Source organism: Plodia interpunctella, chromosome 11 (genome assembly GCF_027563975.2).
Source record: "Plodia interpunctella isolate USDA-ARS_2022_Savannah chromosome 11, ilPloInte3.2, whole genome shotgun sequence".
Classification (NCBI taxonomy): domain Eukaryota; kingdom Metazoa; phylum Arthropoda; class Insecta; order Lepidoptera; family Pyralidae; genus Plodia; species Plodia interpunctella.
Window position 1 is genome coordinate 1,062,118 of NC_071304.1, and position 14,643 is coordinate 1,076,760.

At 35.4% G+C, this 14,643-nt stretch overlaps 1 protein-coding gene and 1 long non-coding RNA gene across 7 annotated transcripts in view; one reads left to right on the forward strand and one right to left on the reverse strand.

Moving 5' to 3' along the window:
* LOC128673430 (uncharacterized) overlaps positions 1-8,274 on the forward strand; it is a 28,820-nt gene extending 20,546 nt beyond the window's left edge. The window contains exons 2-4 of one of the 2 annotated variants that reach the window (XR_008405080.2): positions 1,449-1,661; positions 7,209-7,279; positions 8,199-8,274. This is a non-coding gene — a long non-coding RNA (uncharacterized LOC128673430). The remainder of the gene's footprint in view (positions 1-1,448; positions 1,662-7,208; positions 7,280-8,198) is intronic. The other variant, XR_008405079.2, reaches the window with a different exon arrangement.
* Positions 1-14,643, reverse strand: part of LOC128673424 (uncharacterized) — a 30,237-nt gene that overhangs the window by 3,246 nt on the left and 12,348 nt on the right. For 4 of the 5 annotated variants that reach the window (XM_053751250.1, XM_053751251.1, XM_053751249.1 and 1 more), the window contains 12 exons: positions 14,073-14,458; positions 13,508-13,720; positions 12,804-13,095; positions 11,915-12,172; positions 11,260-11,603; positions 10,239-10,512; positions 9,696-9,872; positions 8,188-8,283; positions 7,837-7,877; positions 7,195-7,309; positions 1,346-1,560; positions 493-605 (listed from right to left, as the gene is read on the reverse strand). In XM_053751250.1, coding sequence (XP_053607225.1) covers positions 493-605; positions 1,346-1,560; positions 7,195-7,309; positions 7,837-7,877; positions 8,188-8,283; positions 9,696-9,872; positions 10,239-10,512; positions 11,260-11,603; positions 11,915-12,172; positions 12,804-13,095; positions 13,508-13,720; positions 14,073-14,458 — 2,524 coding nt within the window. Of the gene's footprint in view, positions 1-492; positions 606-1,345; positions 1,561-7,189; positions 7,310-7,836; positions 7,878-8,187; positions 8,284-9,695; positions 9,873-10,238; positions 10,513-11,259; positions 11,604-11,914; positions 12,173-12,803; positions 13,096-13,507; positions 13,721-14,072; positions 14,459-14,643 lie in introns of those variants that run through there. The other variant, XM_053751253.1, reaches the window with a different exon arrangement.

Genomic DNA, 14,643 nt, shown 5'->3' on the forward strand with positions numbered 1-14,643 from the left:
TGTGGCCACAGGTCATCGTTTTTGCTCTTGTCAACTCTGACTTTGTGTAATGGAAAACCATGATACTTTCCTACTAAAATTCTTTATCTAGTTTAGGGTAATCTGTTAAAATATTTATAATTTGTCACTACGAAATAATAATTGGTAAAACTGTGACAGTGATGCTAGTGCGCGCAGCGCATTCATCCCAATTTTTAATTTAGTCGCAACGAAGGATCTTATAAACTTTTTCTATTATACAAGACGTTGCTCAGGGTTTCGCTTCCGTGGGAATTTTGAGATAAAATATAGCCTGTATAGTTGGTTAATGTACCTTTCTAACGATGCAATAATTTTTGAAATCGGTTCGGTAGTTTCGGAGATTTCCCGCCTCAAGCATACAAACTCACAAACGCTTACACCTCTTTATAATAATAGTACAGATTTTTACTATATTATCATCACTTATACATTAACAATTGTATTATGTAATTATTATTTTTGACTACTTACGTTTATCTTCTTCTTCTTCGCCACCAACTTCTCCACGCATTTCTTCCATGGCATGTACGCTCTCAGTAGGTGGCGGCGGCAATGCTTCCAAGAAATCGGTTCGGAAGTCTTTTCTAAATTGAAGATGTTCGAAAAATACAATTGTCTTGCATTAAATAAGAAACATAGCATAATAATGATAGTGAAAAATGAAGTGTCATTTAATTTTAGCCGAATCCTAAATAAATATCTTCTTCTCTTGTCGGGCTTTACGGTGTCACAGCATCGAATGCAACCAGCATGAAAGAGAGAGATAAAGATATATAATATATAGATAATTTCATAAGTCTTAATTAATTAGTATACCCATTACACACATAAATGTGATATAGTCTATACACAGTATACACATATAACGTGATGTGTCCCTGTTTGTCTATTGTTTTTTTTTCTGTTCTAACCTGTTTAAAAGTTTTTAATTTACAAAATAAGATCTGCAATTGGCATTAACTTAACCCTGTAAGATTAGAAGTAGTTTTTGTTCAAGTGCTGTTGATTCTACGGTTTTTTTTAAATCTAGCCTGTAGGTGTTGTGTCCCACTGCTGGGCAAAGGCCTCCCCCTTATTTTTCCACTCATCTATCTCCATGGCAAGTTCTGGCCATCCAGGTAGAATTTGTCAATGTCGTCCCGTCATCTCGTTCAGGGTCTGCCTCTTCCTCTGCGACCATCCTGTGTCCAAAAGGTAGCCAGTTTAGCCCACCTCCCAGGCCGCATACGACAAACGTATCCTGCCCAGTCCCACTTCATTCCATGATGAATAAATAAATAAAATAAAAAAAAAGATTGTGAGAGATGGGAAAAAACACAGAAACCTGATTTGAGCTCCCCTCAAATTCCGGCCAGGTTCGTTAGCCTCCCAATGCTTGATTGTGGATGCAAAGAGCTGATCTCTCTCGTCGTCTCTTTTGCACACAGCTCCGAGGGCAGTCGAGTACGCACACTCCAGTTCTACGTAGGCATCGTCAGGTTGCGGTTGGTACACCGGCGCTGGCGGCGGGGGAGCTGCTTTATCCTTGGCTGACGATGGCTGATGGTGAATCAATAAGATTAAGACTGGGCCAACCTGAATATTTGAAGCGGTGTTGGTGTAATAGTTAACACACCCGCCTGTGGATCGAAAGGTCCCAGGTTCGAATCCTATTCGTGCCACATGAGTTTGTATACAAATCTGACTCATATATAGTAGTTTTCATCGACCTGTCAGAGATACGACAGAAATAAATTCGCACATTTTTAGACTCATCCAAACGCTCCATACGAGATTTATGATACACTAACGTGACGTCACGATTGGGTAATATCTCATTGAAAAAAACCTACGTTTTTCGACAGCTACCTTAAATATTTCGTTTACGGTGATGACTTCTTAATAAAAGTTTTTTTTTTTAATTTTTAGTTTGTTACGATGGTTAAATTTATTTTTATAATAATATTACTCGTTTAAATGCAGCAGTATTTTTACAGTCTATGAATTATCACAATGATCTTAAATATATCTATTTATCTATAGCATACATATTATTTACAATTTTGAAATAGAAATAGAAATAGAAATTATTTATTTACATGAAACACGGTATAAAAAGGTGTTACAAATAAAAGATATAGACCAGCATGTCTCGCCGTTCCTCGGCATGTAAATTTTCACGATTAATGTCATCTTAATTTATCATGTTTCTACTTGTACCTTAATTACAATTACAATATTATACTAATTTACATTTAAACCAATAATAAGCCAATAATTTCCTTAAAATAAAACTATAAATTATGGACATCTCATGGTCCAGAATTCTTCCATGTCATAGAAACATTGGTCAAGTAACCATTTTCTCAATTGAGTTTTAAAATGTTTTTCTGGCAACTCTCTAATATCCTTTGGTAATTTGTTATACACCTTTACCGACATGACATAACAATTATTACCAAAAAGCGAAGTTCTACAAATTGGTATTACCAATCGAGTGGGATCTCTATGTGGAAATCTGCGGTTGGCTATATCACCGATTCTAGTAAAATAGTTCGAATGCGATCTAACGAAAGTTCCTACCTCGAGGATGTACATACAGGTAAGAGTCAGGATGCTGTGATTCTTAAATAATGGTCGACAAGACTCAAGAGGACCCTTCCCATACAATGCTCTTAAACATTTTTTTTGTGTAATAAATGCCCTTTTTATGTCTGTTGAATTTCCCCACAATAGAAGTCCATATCTTAATACTGACGCTACGTAACCGTGGTACGCTGTACGAGCAATGTTTTCATTAGAAATAGACCTTAATTTCCTTAGAGCAAATACAAATTTATTTAGTTTTTTACACACACTATCTATATGAGCCTTCCAATTACAATGGCTATCTAATGTGAGCCCAAGGAAAAGTGTACTAGTAGCCTCTGTCAAATGTTGGTTCTGGCAATTTATATTTAGAGTAGGTTTAACAGTCTGATAATTTAAAAATTGTATAAATGTCGTTTTTCCAATATTTACGTGCAGATTATTAGATTTCAACCATTTAGTTACCGCTTCAACAGTTACATTTATGGCAGTTTCGAATTTAACATCGTCGTCAGTATCAGCAATAATTATAGAAATGTCGTCAGCAAACAAAACACATTTATTTTTAGTTATTGAAATAATGTCATTTATATAAAGTAAAAATAGCAGTGGTCCCAATATACTTCCTTGTGGAACCCCGTATTTGTTTTCTTTGAAAATGGAACGGTGTGATTGCATTTCATTTTTTTTATTTATACGAGATATTTCCACGCATTGGGTTCTATTTGTCAAATAGCTTTTTATCCAGTCATTAACTAAACCCCTAATGCCATATCTTTCTAATTTTCCGACCAAATTTACATGATCGACAAAGTCGAAAGCCTTTGACATATCAAAAAACACTGTCACAACCGGTTTTTTATTATCAATATTTTGTGTGATAGTACCAATAAGAGAAAAGGCTGCCAGAGTGGTAGATTTGTTCTGTTGGAACCCATTTTGTTCTTCAATAATGATGTTGTGTTTATTGATAAATGAATTTATGCGCCTTAACATAGCTTTTTCAAATATTTTGGATAACACAGGAATCAAAGTAATAGGTCTATAATTATTGAGCTCTATTTTATCTCCCTTCTTAAAAAGCGGTTTTACTATAGAGATTTTCAATTTATTAGGAAATTTGCCATTTACAAATGATAAATTAATAAGATATGTCAAGACTTTTGCAATTAAACCAGCACATAATTTTAATATAAAAGTAGGAATATCATCATAACCCACTGCTTTGGTATTATTTAATGATTGAATTATTTTGATAACCTCGTCTTCGGTACAAGGTGTAAGATACAAACTATCGTTAATTTGCTGGTTGGTGTTGCAAGATGGTCTTTGTGGTTTTGCTTTCTGGTCAGTGTTAGTTATATTTATATAATAGTCATTGAATGTTTCCGCGATATGTCGTGGGTCAGTGATATTTATTCCGTTCGTATTTATTGATTCGATGTCATTATTGATATACACTTTGTCAGTTTTATTTTTTATAATATTCCAGGTTGCCTTGCATTTATTTTTGGCACTTTTAATAGTTTTTAAATTCAGGCACCGTTTGGAAGTATTCATGCATTTCCGTAGAATTTTATTGTAATTCATGTATATTAATTTATTTTCTTCCGTGTGATGCCTGTAGCAGTTAAATCGGAGTTGACGTTTATGTCTGCATGCTTTTCTGATACCTTTTGTTATCCATTTTGGTGACCCGGCGTTAGTATTAACTTTGATTTTTTGTAATGGAAAGCATAGATTAAAAAACATACAGAAGTTATCATGAAATTCATCAAATGCTTTATTTAAACAGGTTTCGCTCATAACTTCGGACCATGTTAGGGCTGAAAGACATTCTTGAAATTTTTGGACATTTTCTTTAGAGAAGTTACGTTGAATTTTATAATAGTATTTTCTTTCGTCTTCTGTCCGTATCTTAAACGTAAGAGTTTGGCCTGTATTGTGGTCTGAAAGGTAGAGGTTGTGAGTTTTTCCTACACCATCTTTGAAATTGCTAGCAATGAGATCAATACACCTTTTTTGTCTTGTTGGTTCTTTTATGTGTTGTACTAAATTATGATTAAGAAATATACCGCTCAACCTTTGAGAATCACTATTAGTTTCTAACATATTCACGTTAAAATCTCCAGCTATAATAATTTTTTTATTACAATGTGACTGTATTTGATGTAATAATGATTCAAGTTTTGTGAAAAATTCTGAAAGGTTTGAGTCTGGGGTTCTATAAACACAGATGATTACAACACCGAGCGATGTTATGTCCGCACCACAACATTCGAATACACTGTCTATCGAAGATTGCTTACATAGAGGAATTTCTTTAAAATTTAAATTTTTCCTTAAAAGTATACATACGCCCCCTCTCTTTATATCATCTCGTGAGTAAAAAGATGCAAGATTGAAATTTTTGAAATTAACATTATATTCCTCTCCAGATTTGATAAAGGTTTCCGAAAAACAAAGGATATCTAAGCGTAATTGATTATTAGAAAACTCCTCTTCATAAACTTCTAATATTTCCGTTTTATTAACCAAACCTGCTATATTTTGGTGTAAAAGGGTTATTTTATTAATTTGACTGGGAACGAAAAAATGTTCTACTTTGTTGATCATTTGATACAACATTCCCTATGTCATTCTTCGTATATGCATCGCTCTTGGTAGAATTGCTGTTTACTTTTTGAAAATAGAATGGTATCGTTCCTTTACGTGGCTTTTGCCGAGATATATCTTTATCCACTCGGTTGGTAGTACAACTGGTTTCGTGATAGTTTCTAGAGTTTCTAAATGTTAAATATTTTGAGTTGTATTCATACGAGTCAATTACAATATTAATTTTGTAACTCAAATCATACAAATATTTTTTATGGTTATAATATCTACTACAATAATGATCTAATTCTATGTATTTACTAGTGGGAAAATATTGACATACAGTTTTAATTAAATTATTTAAGGTACATTCATTTAAATGTCTGTTGTAGTTAATATTTATTACAATAGCATTAATATTTCGTTTTTGCAAATATTTTAATGTCGAAGACAGTTCTATTAAATAATTTGTTGGATTGTGGTCATTTTCGCCGACGCATATGATCACGTAGTCCTGTTGGCCAAGATTGTTTGTGTAACATGATTTCAGTATTTCTTCTGTACTTGCATTGGGTTTTATAATGGAACTGATGTCATAGTGAGAAAATTTGCTGTTTTTTCTTGATGATATTAGTGCAGACGCCAATCCTCTACACTGTCCTCCTCCTACAATAAGAATACGTTGTTTACGTTGTTCATCGTTGTATTTTTTATTTGTAGGCTCATCAATACGCAAATGTCGGGACTTTTTTATATTCGGCTTCGGATCAATCATCTCTGTGATCGCGCTTTTTTCGCCTATGGGAGATGCATGCAAAACATTGTCTTCCTTTTTCTGAAGAGACGGACTAACTATATTGGAGGATAGCTGAGGTTTCGTATTGTTTTCCGGTTCGTCTATGTAACAACCAGTCAAATCGGCGTATAACTTAGACAATTTAGAAATCGTTATTTGGTGTTGTTCAATTTGTTTATGCATGTTTTCGGATTCTTCTTTTAATTTTTGTATTTCTAAATTCGCATTGCCTAGTTGTAATTTTACGGCAGTTAATTCCGACTTTAATTCATCCACTTCTATATTTTGTATAGTTGACAAATCTGGTAAACTTAAACAACCCTGATTTGATTTTATTGATATAAATGAAGTGTTCATAGAATCATTCGATTGAGTTCTACCTCTGCGAATAGTGATATTGTCGTTATCCATTTTATAATGATATAGTGGGTTCCTTGGTAAGTAAAATAACTTTAACAAAATTTATCACAAATAGGACGTAAACCAGCGAGGCTCGAACATGGGACTCTTCTATTCAAAGTCGTGCACTTGACCACGACGCCAGCCGTACATAATGACTCACGCCAAAAACGCAGTACGTATGCGAGAGAATTAGTGACGTCAGAGTAGGTTTGCGGTGAGTAGGCGGAGCGTCGACGACGACACAACTGGTTCGGTCAGCTGATGAATCACAGCTGATTTGAGTCACAAACACTGCTTTAAACTAAATGTTCACTGGTAACTGATTGATTTTGAATGTTTTTGCTATTATCCATTATTTTTGGACCATTTCGATGTTTTTTTTTTGCACAGTTTTATTGTATGTAGTACTAGTCACTTGTTGATACGTATTAAAACTAGGAAACGTCACTTAAACTATTTTTGCGAATAAAGTAAACACAGACGTATATTAGGAACCGTTGCTCGCGGCGGGGGAGCGCCCCAAATCCAATTTTGTGACCTTGTGACTACATTATGTATCACGGAAAATTATATATAATACCTACTATGTACTAAAATATAGTATCTTGTGTAGTATATTTTACACTAAAAATTAAAAGGAATTGATAAAAATTCGATGGTGGCGCCAGTGTGTAGATTGGTCTAGTCCCGTTTTGAACAAACATTTTCATCAATGATTTTTTAAATTCTTTTTTCATACAAGTTCTTAAATGGTTACATATATGTTACTACAGATGAGTAAGAAGGAGAGGGACAAAAATAACACACCAGACCTTTTCCTTTACAGGCTTCTTCGGGGCCGTTTCAACTTTTTCCACTGAGTTGCGCACTTCATCCACCCTCTTCCACTGAGCCAGGGTGAGTGGCCAACCCTCAGGTGCTATTACTCTGTAATTTGAAAAAATATAGTTTGACCTGGGAAAAATTATATGAGTTTGCATAGGAGTTTTTATAGATAATTATGATACAAGAAATATTTGTCGAGCAAAAGATGTGGATAGCTATATTAAAGTCGAGGTTTAATATGTATTTCGCAATGCTTAAAATGCTTTTAACCGTTTAAATGATAATGAAGTTTACCTCATCAGATATTACTATCGTAGTGATAGTACCGTATTATAAAAAGTCTGTTAAAGTCCTTGTGTCTGTCTGTTCGTGATAAACTCAAATACTACCGGGCGGATTTTCGTACGGTTTCCAATAATACATAGTGTGATTACTTAGGAAGGTTTAAGTGAATAATGAAAACATATATTTCAACCCAGCGAAGCCGGGTAGTTCCGATAGTATTTGTTTTAACACGGGTGCGATTATGTAAAATAAAAAATATTAGTGTACGGCTTAAAATCGTAATAATACAAGTTTTTTTCATACGTAAAAGTGTGTGTGAAACACTTAAAAATGTAATAACTTACTCAATTGTATACACTTTAGGTTCTTGCGGCAGCACCTTGAACTAGAAGCAAAAATAATAGTTTAGTTTTGTTTTTCTTTTTAATTACTAGTACCACGAGCGGTTATTGTACGGCGTTTCTGAATTATCATCAGCGCGAGTAGCTTATAATAGATAGGTAATGCTTTATAAGTTCATATTTATTATAAGTAGATATATATACTATTTATTTTATCTAATTGAAGCCACGTCTAAAATTTAAAAGAAAACCGAGAACCGGAAAAAGAGAGCGTTATAAAGGAAATACACAAACAAAAATACCTAAATATTAGTATTATTTCTAAAAGTAATTTTATTATATTTTGTTCCTCACCTTATTTACAGACCTGTTTTTCGCAGAGGAAGGTTTAATCCCTTTGACCCCTTTGATGGAGCGAGCACTCATTACTGTTGGCCTTTCTACTGAACTCTGGTAAAAAAAATATATCTATTTTTATAAAAAAAATACAAAACACAAAAAGTATTCTATGTATTGTTGTATAGCAGCAATTATAACTATATTTACATACCATTATATAGTAAGGCAGGTTGAGTCTAGGTGTTTGAAGGTTTTACATATAAATTTACACGTGTTTTTTGCAAATAAAATATCTTTTATCTTTTTTATTTTAACCGGTATCAGATACATAGCAGATTTAAAAAGCAAACGAATACAAAACTATAGTCTCCAGGAATAACCTGTCAGTCGTTACAGGTGAAACTGGACAAACGAGCTACAGAGAAACCTGGATGCCTTCCAAACATATGACTGGGAAAAGAGTTGCGAGAATAGGGAAAAAGTAGACAACTATAATAGTAGGTAGAAGCGGTGGTAGTGTAATGGTTAAGACGCCCGCCTGTGGATCGAAAGGTCCCAGATTCGAATCCTACTCGTGCCACATGAGTTTGTATACCAATATGTATACAATAGTAGTTTCCATCGTCCACCACTTGCTTCCAATGAAGGAAAACATCGTGGTTGGAAAACTGCACACTGGTTGATTCTTATTAACTCGTGTGTGAAATGGAGAAGGCAATGGCAAACCACCCCATTAATAATGCCAAGAAAGTTGTTGTGTGTGTTTAATTCCACGTAATAACCACGACCCTCAGCCATGAGGAATACGACTATGAAGAAGACATTTGTAATATCGGGCAATGTTCCTTTTTGGATCGCTGAGCTAGCAAAGCAAAGAAGGTAACAAAGGTAGTTTAATAAATCTTGCTTGTAACAGTGGGGTACGTTGATTAGTTAAGTGTACCTGCTACTCTCTAATGAAAATACTGCACGTCGGCGTGAGACGAAAGAGATGAATTAATTCAGCCGAACTGGCGTGGTCTCGATAGCTCAGGTGGTAAGAGTACTGTCCCGGGGATAGACAGATTCCAGAAATTTTCCATCTCATTATTTACAAAAATAAAGTTAAAAAAGCATATGTGGCATGTAGTTACTAATCCATTTAACAAGTTTAATAATACTTTCTGAATACTGGTGAAATTTTACTCTATCGTTCTAGAGACGGTGATAATCTTAAGGAGACTCAAAGTCAAAACTAAATCATTCATTCAAAAATTAGACCTTCACAGGTACTTTTTTAACGTCATATTCTAAATTAAGTCCGCCTGCTTCTGGCAGAAAGATAACCCAAAATGCGCTATCTAGTTGTGATAATGCGTGCCAATGTGATAACTAAAGATGCCAAAGATTGTGCAAAGTGGAGTGAAAAAAATAGGAAAGCGCGCCCTAGGCTACAACGTTCAATGAATCTGAACAACATGAGACCGATACAGTTGTTAGTTCTAAACATAATTCAGACTGAAATAAGAAAGATAAAAGTGAACCTGCAAGTTAGCCTGAGAGTAGGATTTCTGTTTCTTGATTGGTGCTATGTTGCTGTGGGACGGGAACGGTACTAGTCTTATGTAAGGCCAATACAGCTCCCCTTTGCCTGTGCAACGACTGATTTCTAAGACTTCACCGTCCATTGTAGCTGAGCGTAGCACTGCTTCTAACTCCAACTGGCAATGAAATATTTCTTATTTTTTGTATTAGCGTTGTTACCTGCGGCTCCGTCCTCGTGTTGTTCCCATTATTGAGACAGATCTTTTTCCAGGGACTACTTAATTGTAATAAAACTACTGTTTTTTTTTGTCAATTGAGTTCAGCTTTGGGAAAGAACCTTTTTGTTATGCATATATGCATAAAAAAAGGTTCTTTAAAGGCAATGTTTTCTTCCGCATCAAAGTCATGCGAAATTAGAAGTTATTTTTTTGTTTGTCATAATGTGATACATATATCTAAAGAGAATAGACTTAGATTTTCTTATTAACTCATGTGATTCAATGAGACTTTTAAACGCAATTGATAAAAAAATTGTTACCCACCTCCGGCGCAGTAGCCGCAGCTCTAAAACTAACAATTTCATGTTTAGATACGGAAATCTGAACACCTCCCAATATATTCCTTCTATTTGGTATAAATATTTCATCAATATGCAACTTAGTAGAGGATTGCAGGGGCAGTTCTTTGCATACTTCTGGATCATTGTCACAGACATGGAACGAGCCATCTGTACAACAGAGAACGGTTATTTGCCAATGGATATCTGCGTTTGATCCATGTGGTTGATTCAACGCGCCATGTCCCAAGACAGAATATCTGTAAGGTAATTTTATTATTTAATTTTTAATGAAGTAAATAAATAATAATATTTGGACAAATCACACAGATTTTGCTAGCCCCAAAGTAAGTTCGAGACTTGTGTTCTCTCAACGATACTATATTTTATAACAAATACATATACAGATAAACACCCGGGCCAATCAGAAAAAGATCATTTTCCATCGTGACCCGACCGGGAATCGAACCCGGGACCTCTCGGTTCAGGGGCAAGCACTTTACCACTGCGCCACCGAGATCGTCAAACGTACTTAATGGAAAAAGAAGCAGGGGAAGGACCGAAGAAGATATGGATGGAGTACGTTGAGCAGGATATGGCTTAAAGTAATAATAGAAAGTAATAGATCAGTCAACATCAGACAGTAGAGGAGACTGACATGATGTACTGACCCCACATAAAGTGCTAAGAGTAACGTATAAATGACGTAAAAGGATTGTCAAAAATTCATTTCAACTGATTTCTGAATGGCGTACAATATTGGCTGCGTTAATAAGATGATAATATTTGATTGGATTCAAGGCATGCCACGCGATATGATGGGAACAAAATAAAACGGTTTTATGGTCTATTTAAACATTAAGATAGTTTTTTACATTTATTTATGTTACGTTCAGTAATTTTGTTAAGTCAAATTACCCATATTAGTTCTTCGGCTTAGAAGATTTAGAAGTTATTATGAAAATAAAACCGACTGTTTATTAAAGATATAAATTGAATTGACTTACCCGTAAGTATTGGGATTGACATCAAACGTAATGTGCGAGTGGAAGACTTGTGGCAATTGAAATCCCGTATCATTATCATAAATAGCTACCACACTTTGAGGTAGGGTGCTCGTGACATCCAAGTGGACTTTAGTAGCTGAATGGCAGTAAAAGGTTCCTTGAAAAAATGGCACCCATATGCATTTAGGTTTGACGTGAGTGATTCCAGTGTGTTGTTGGAGCCCGTATACTCCACTTAGAGCAGAAGCTACCGAGTATGCGTATCTGGCGCCGGGGTACATTGAAAAGAATTCGTTCATTAGATTCGATAAGGACTCGAGATTTCCAAAGGTGCTTTCTAGGATCTGAAATAAATTGCAATAGAAAATAAATATGAGCCGTAAAAGTTGAAAAAAAAATCATATTGGTTAACAGTAAGATTTTAACTGACATCAAACCACCCGTTTTGGTTCTACGGGTAGTGTCAGTTTTGTCAAAAAAAGAATTTGTTATTTTTAAGTCGTTAGTTAATAACCAGTGTCGCAGCTACTAGTAGCCATAACATTCAGGCGCGAGGATACGACTACAATAATAACAATACGTAGATCATCCATCCAGCAGACCATAAACAACAAAAAATACCAATATTATCTGTTATAAAAGAAGAACGACTCACGATTCTCATAACATCAGCAGTTATCATGGGAGAACTGTTCATACACATCCTGGCCCAAGTGCCTCTCCAATGAGCCTGCAGAATGGTCGCAGCTTCATGACGCTTGATGGCCTTGTCCCGTTCCTCTTTGAGGACCCCACATGGGACTTCCTCTGTTGCCAACTCACAAATATTGGAAGCAATTGGTGGTGTGGGCGGGGAAAGAAGTATTCGCATTGTTTCTGAGTCCACTACTGAAACCGCTTCCCCTGCCTGTGACTGTGGTGAATTTTAAATACATTTTTAATTTAATTCAAATATATTATTTACTAGCTCTTGTGCGCAGCTTCGCTCGCGTGAATTTATCTACTAAAGCGGAACAGATGATATTTATACAAATTTTCACCCTCCATTATGGTTATTTAGGGGGTTAATATTTGGAAAAAAGTAGCCTATATTTTAACTACATAATCAACTTTCATCAAAATTGGTCCAGGGGTTAGGCGTGAAAGTGGAACAGACAGACTGATATACTTTCGCATTTATAATATTAGTATGAATGAATCCATACTGCTAATGCATAGCTAAAATGAAAATAATAAATACCCTACTGAGATGCGAGTGTACGCCAAGTAGGAATTTCAGATATTTTTTTAAGACAAAATCATTTTTCCGCTGTAAATTTTGTAGTCGGCAAGTTGTGTAAAAAATGTGATGCAAATGCATATACTACACAAATGTCAGCTAGTACAATCAGATGACCACAGTAACAAATCAACATTGTAATATGATGTTTTTCATATTAAGATGGAAGAAGAATTATATGCTAATCTTAAAGTATGTCGGATAACAGACTGTTAACTATTAATGGGACAAGAAGACGATGTTCTTAATTTCTGATGTATATTACCTGTTCTTCAACTTCTTCCCCTTGCTCAATTTCTTCCATTTCAGGCATAAGACAGTCACACGGATCCAGATCAGCAATTTCTCTTAAAGACCTTGTCGGTAATGGTTTCGGTGGGAACCCAAAGTCAGGGTCACAAAAGTACCGCCTCAGGGCAGAGCAAACGGAATGGTACTCCGCTGGCAGGAGTTTCTTGGTCAGGTGAGCTTGCAAAGCATTGCGGAACATCCAATGTATCATAAACTTCTCGTAACCCACGACTTCGGGGTCCCACTCCAGATCTGGTTGGTACGATCTAAAATATTTAATATTATTAACACTCATTATATTCATGCATATTGATTTTATTAATTTTCTTTTTTTGAGTCAAAATAGCAGACAAATCATGTAAATTTATATCAGTATTTGATTCATTCAGGTCTTTTATGGAGTAGGAAGAGGGACAGTTTAGGCAAGACACCAAACGCAGATTGAGCTGTTCTTAAAACTTAGGTACAAAGTAAAGTTTAGGTTTCGTTTATATCAACCTACTTCATAGAATAATTCGTGATCTTGGTGCCTATCCACGGAATCCCTAGCCTCTAGGATTTTAATTTACTTTTAAGCCACAATGATACTAGCTATGTTCATGGTTACGTTGTATTACATGTTTCACAAGTATTTTCATTCTGAGTGGTACAGTAGATAAATTTGACTGCTCCACTAACCTATAGAAGTCCCTGTCAACATTCGAAAATTCTGTAGTAGACCTTGGCCCTCGGACCCAAGATATGAACGCAGCTGACAAGTTGGAGAGGAACCGGGCTGCCCAGGGGCACTCTCTGACCGAAGCGCACTGGATCAGGTCCCTAGGACCTAGCAGAAGGGCCGACTCGCTGAGCAGCATAATGTGCCAATTGGTACGGGAATGGATCCAGAGCCTACGAAACGATTTGTTGTTTAGTTATATGATCATACGTTTTATTACGAAAGATGATATAATTGGCATAGGATTAAAATCAATAAAAATAATTAACTTGAGTTTCTGATTAATCATTGGGACAATACAGAGCATTCGACAGAATCATACAATGTTAATTAATTTCATAGACCAACTCGTTTAACTGTTATTCTATTCTGATAAGAAATTGCTCGAAATTCTTTGTGTAAAATTATTATATGATATCTTCGTTAGGTACCCTTAATAACAACTTCTATATTATATTTCTACTTATGCGGGATCAGCGCAGTATCTACTTATTAAGGAGAATATAAGATATATTAATCACTTGCCTGCAAAAATGTCTTCCTGGCTGGAAACTAACTTCAATGCTATCATACCCCCGTGTCTGTATAAAGCCTTTTGCTACAGGCAATTCGCAATCTTTGAACCATTCAAACCTCTCCAACACCATGTAACCTGGCTCAATATAGTCTACTATAGGTATTCCCGAATTGAGAAGTATTCTTGGATGCATTACGTTCAGTGACATTCTTAGTGTATTGACTTCTGGTCCGTCGATTTGAAGGTACAAAGGTTCGCATTTTGGTGCGGCAACATCTATAGCTCGGTTTGGAGGCACTTTGGTGACTCTTATAGGAGGGCTACTAGCTGCCGATGTAAACTCATACATCGAAGGATAAAAAATAATGCTGATGTTTTTGACGTAACGTATCAGCTGTGGAATACAACATGTTTTTTTTTTTTGCAAAAAATCAGTTTTTCACACAATCTTTCATTGACCGAGAATGAAATAGGTACTACCAGGTTTCTTTCGGCATTTCTTCTCAGCAGTGGTCGTGGTCCGAAATGCTAGTAGTTTGTAGCTTTGGTAAACATCATTTAATTTAGAATATGACGTGA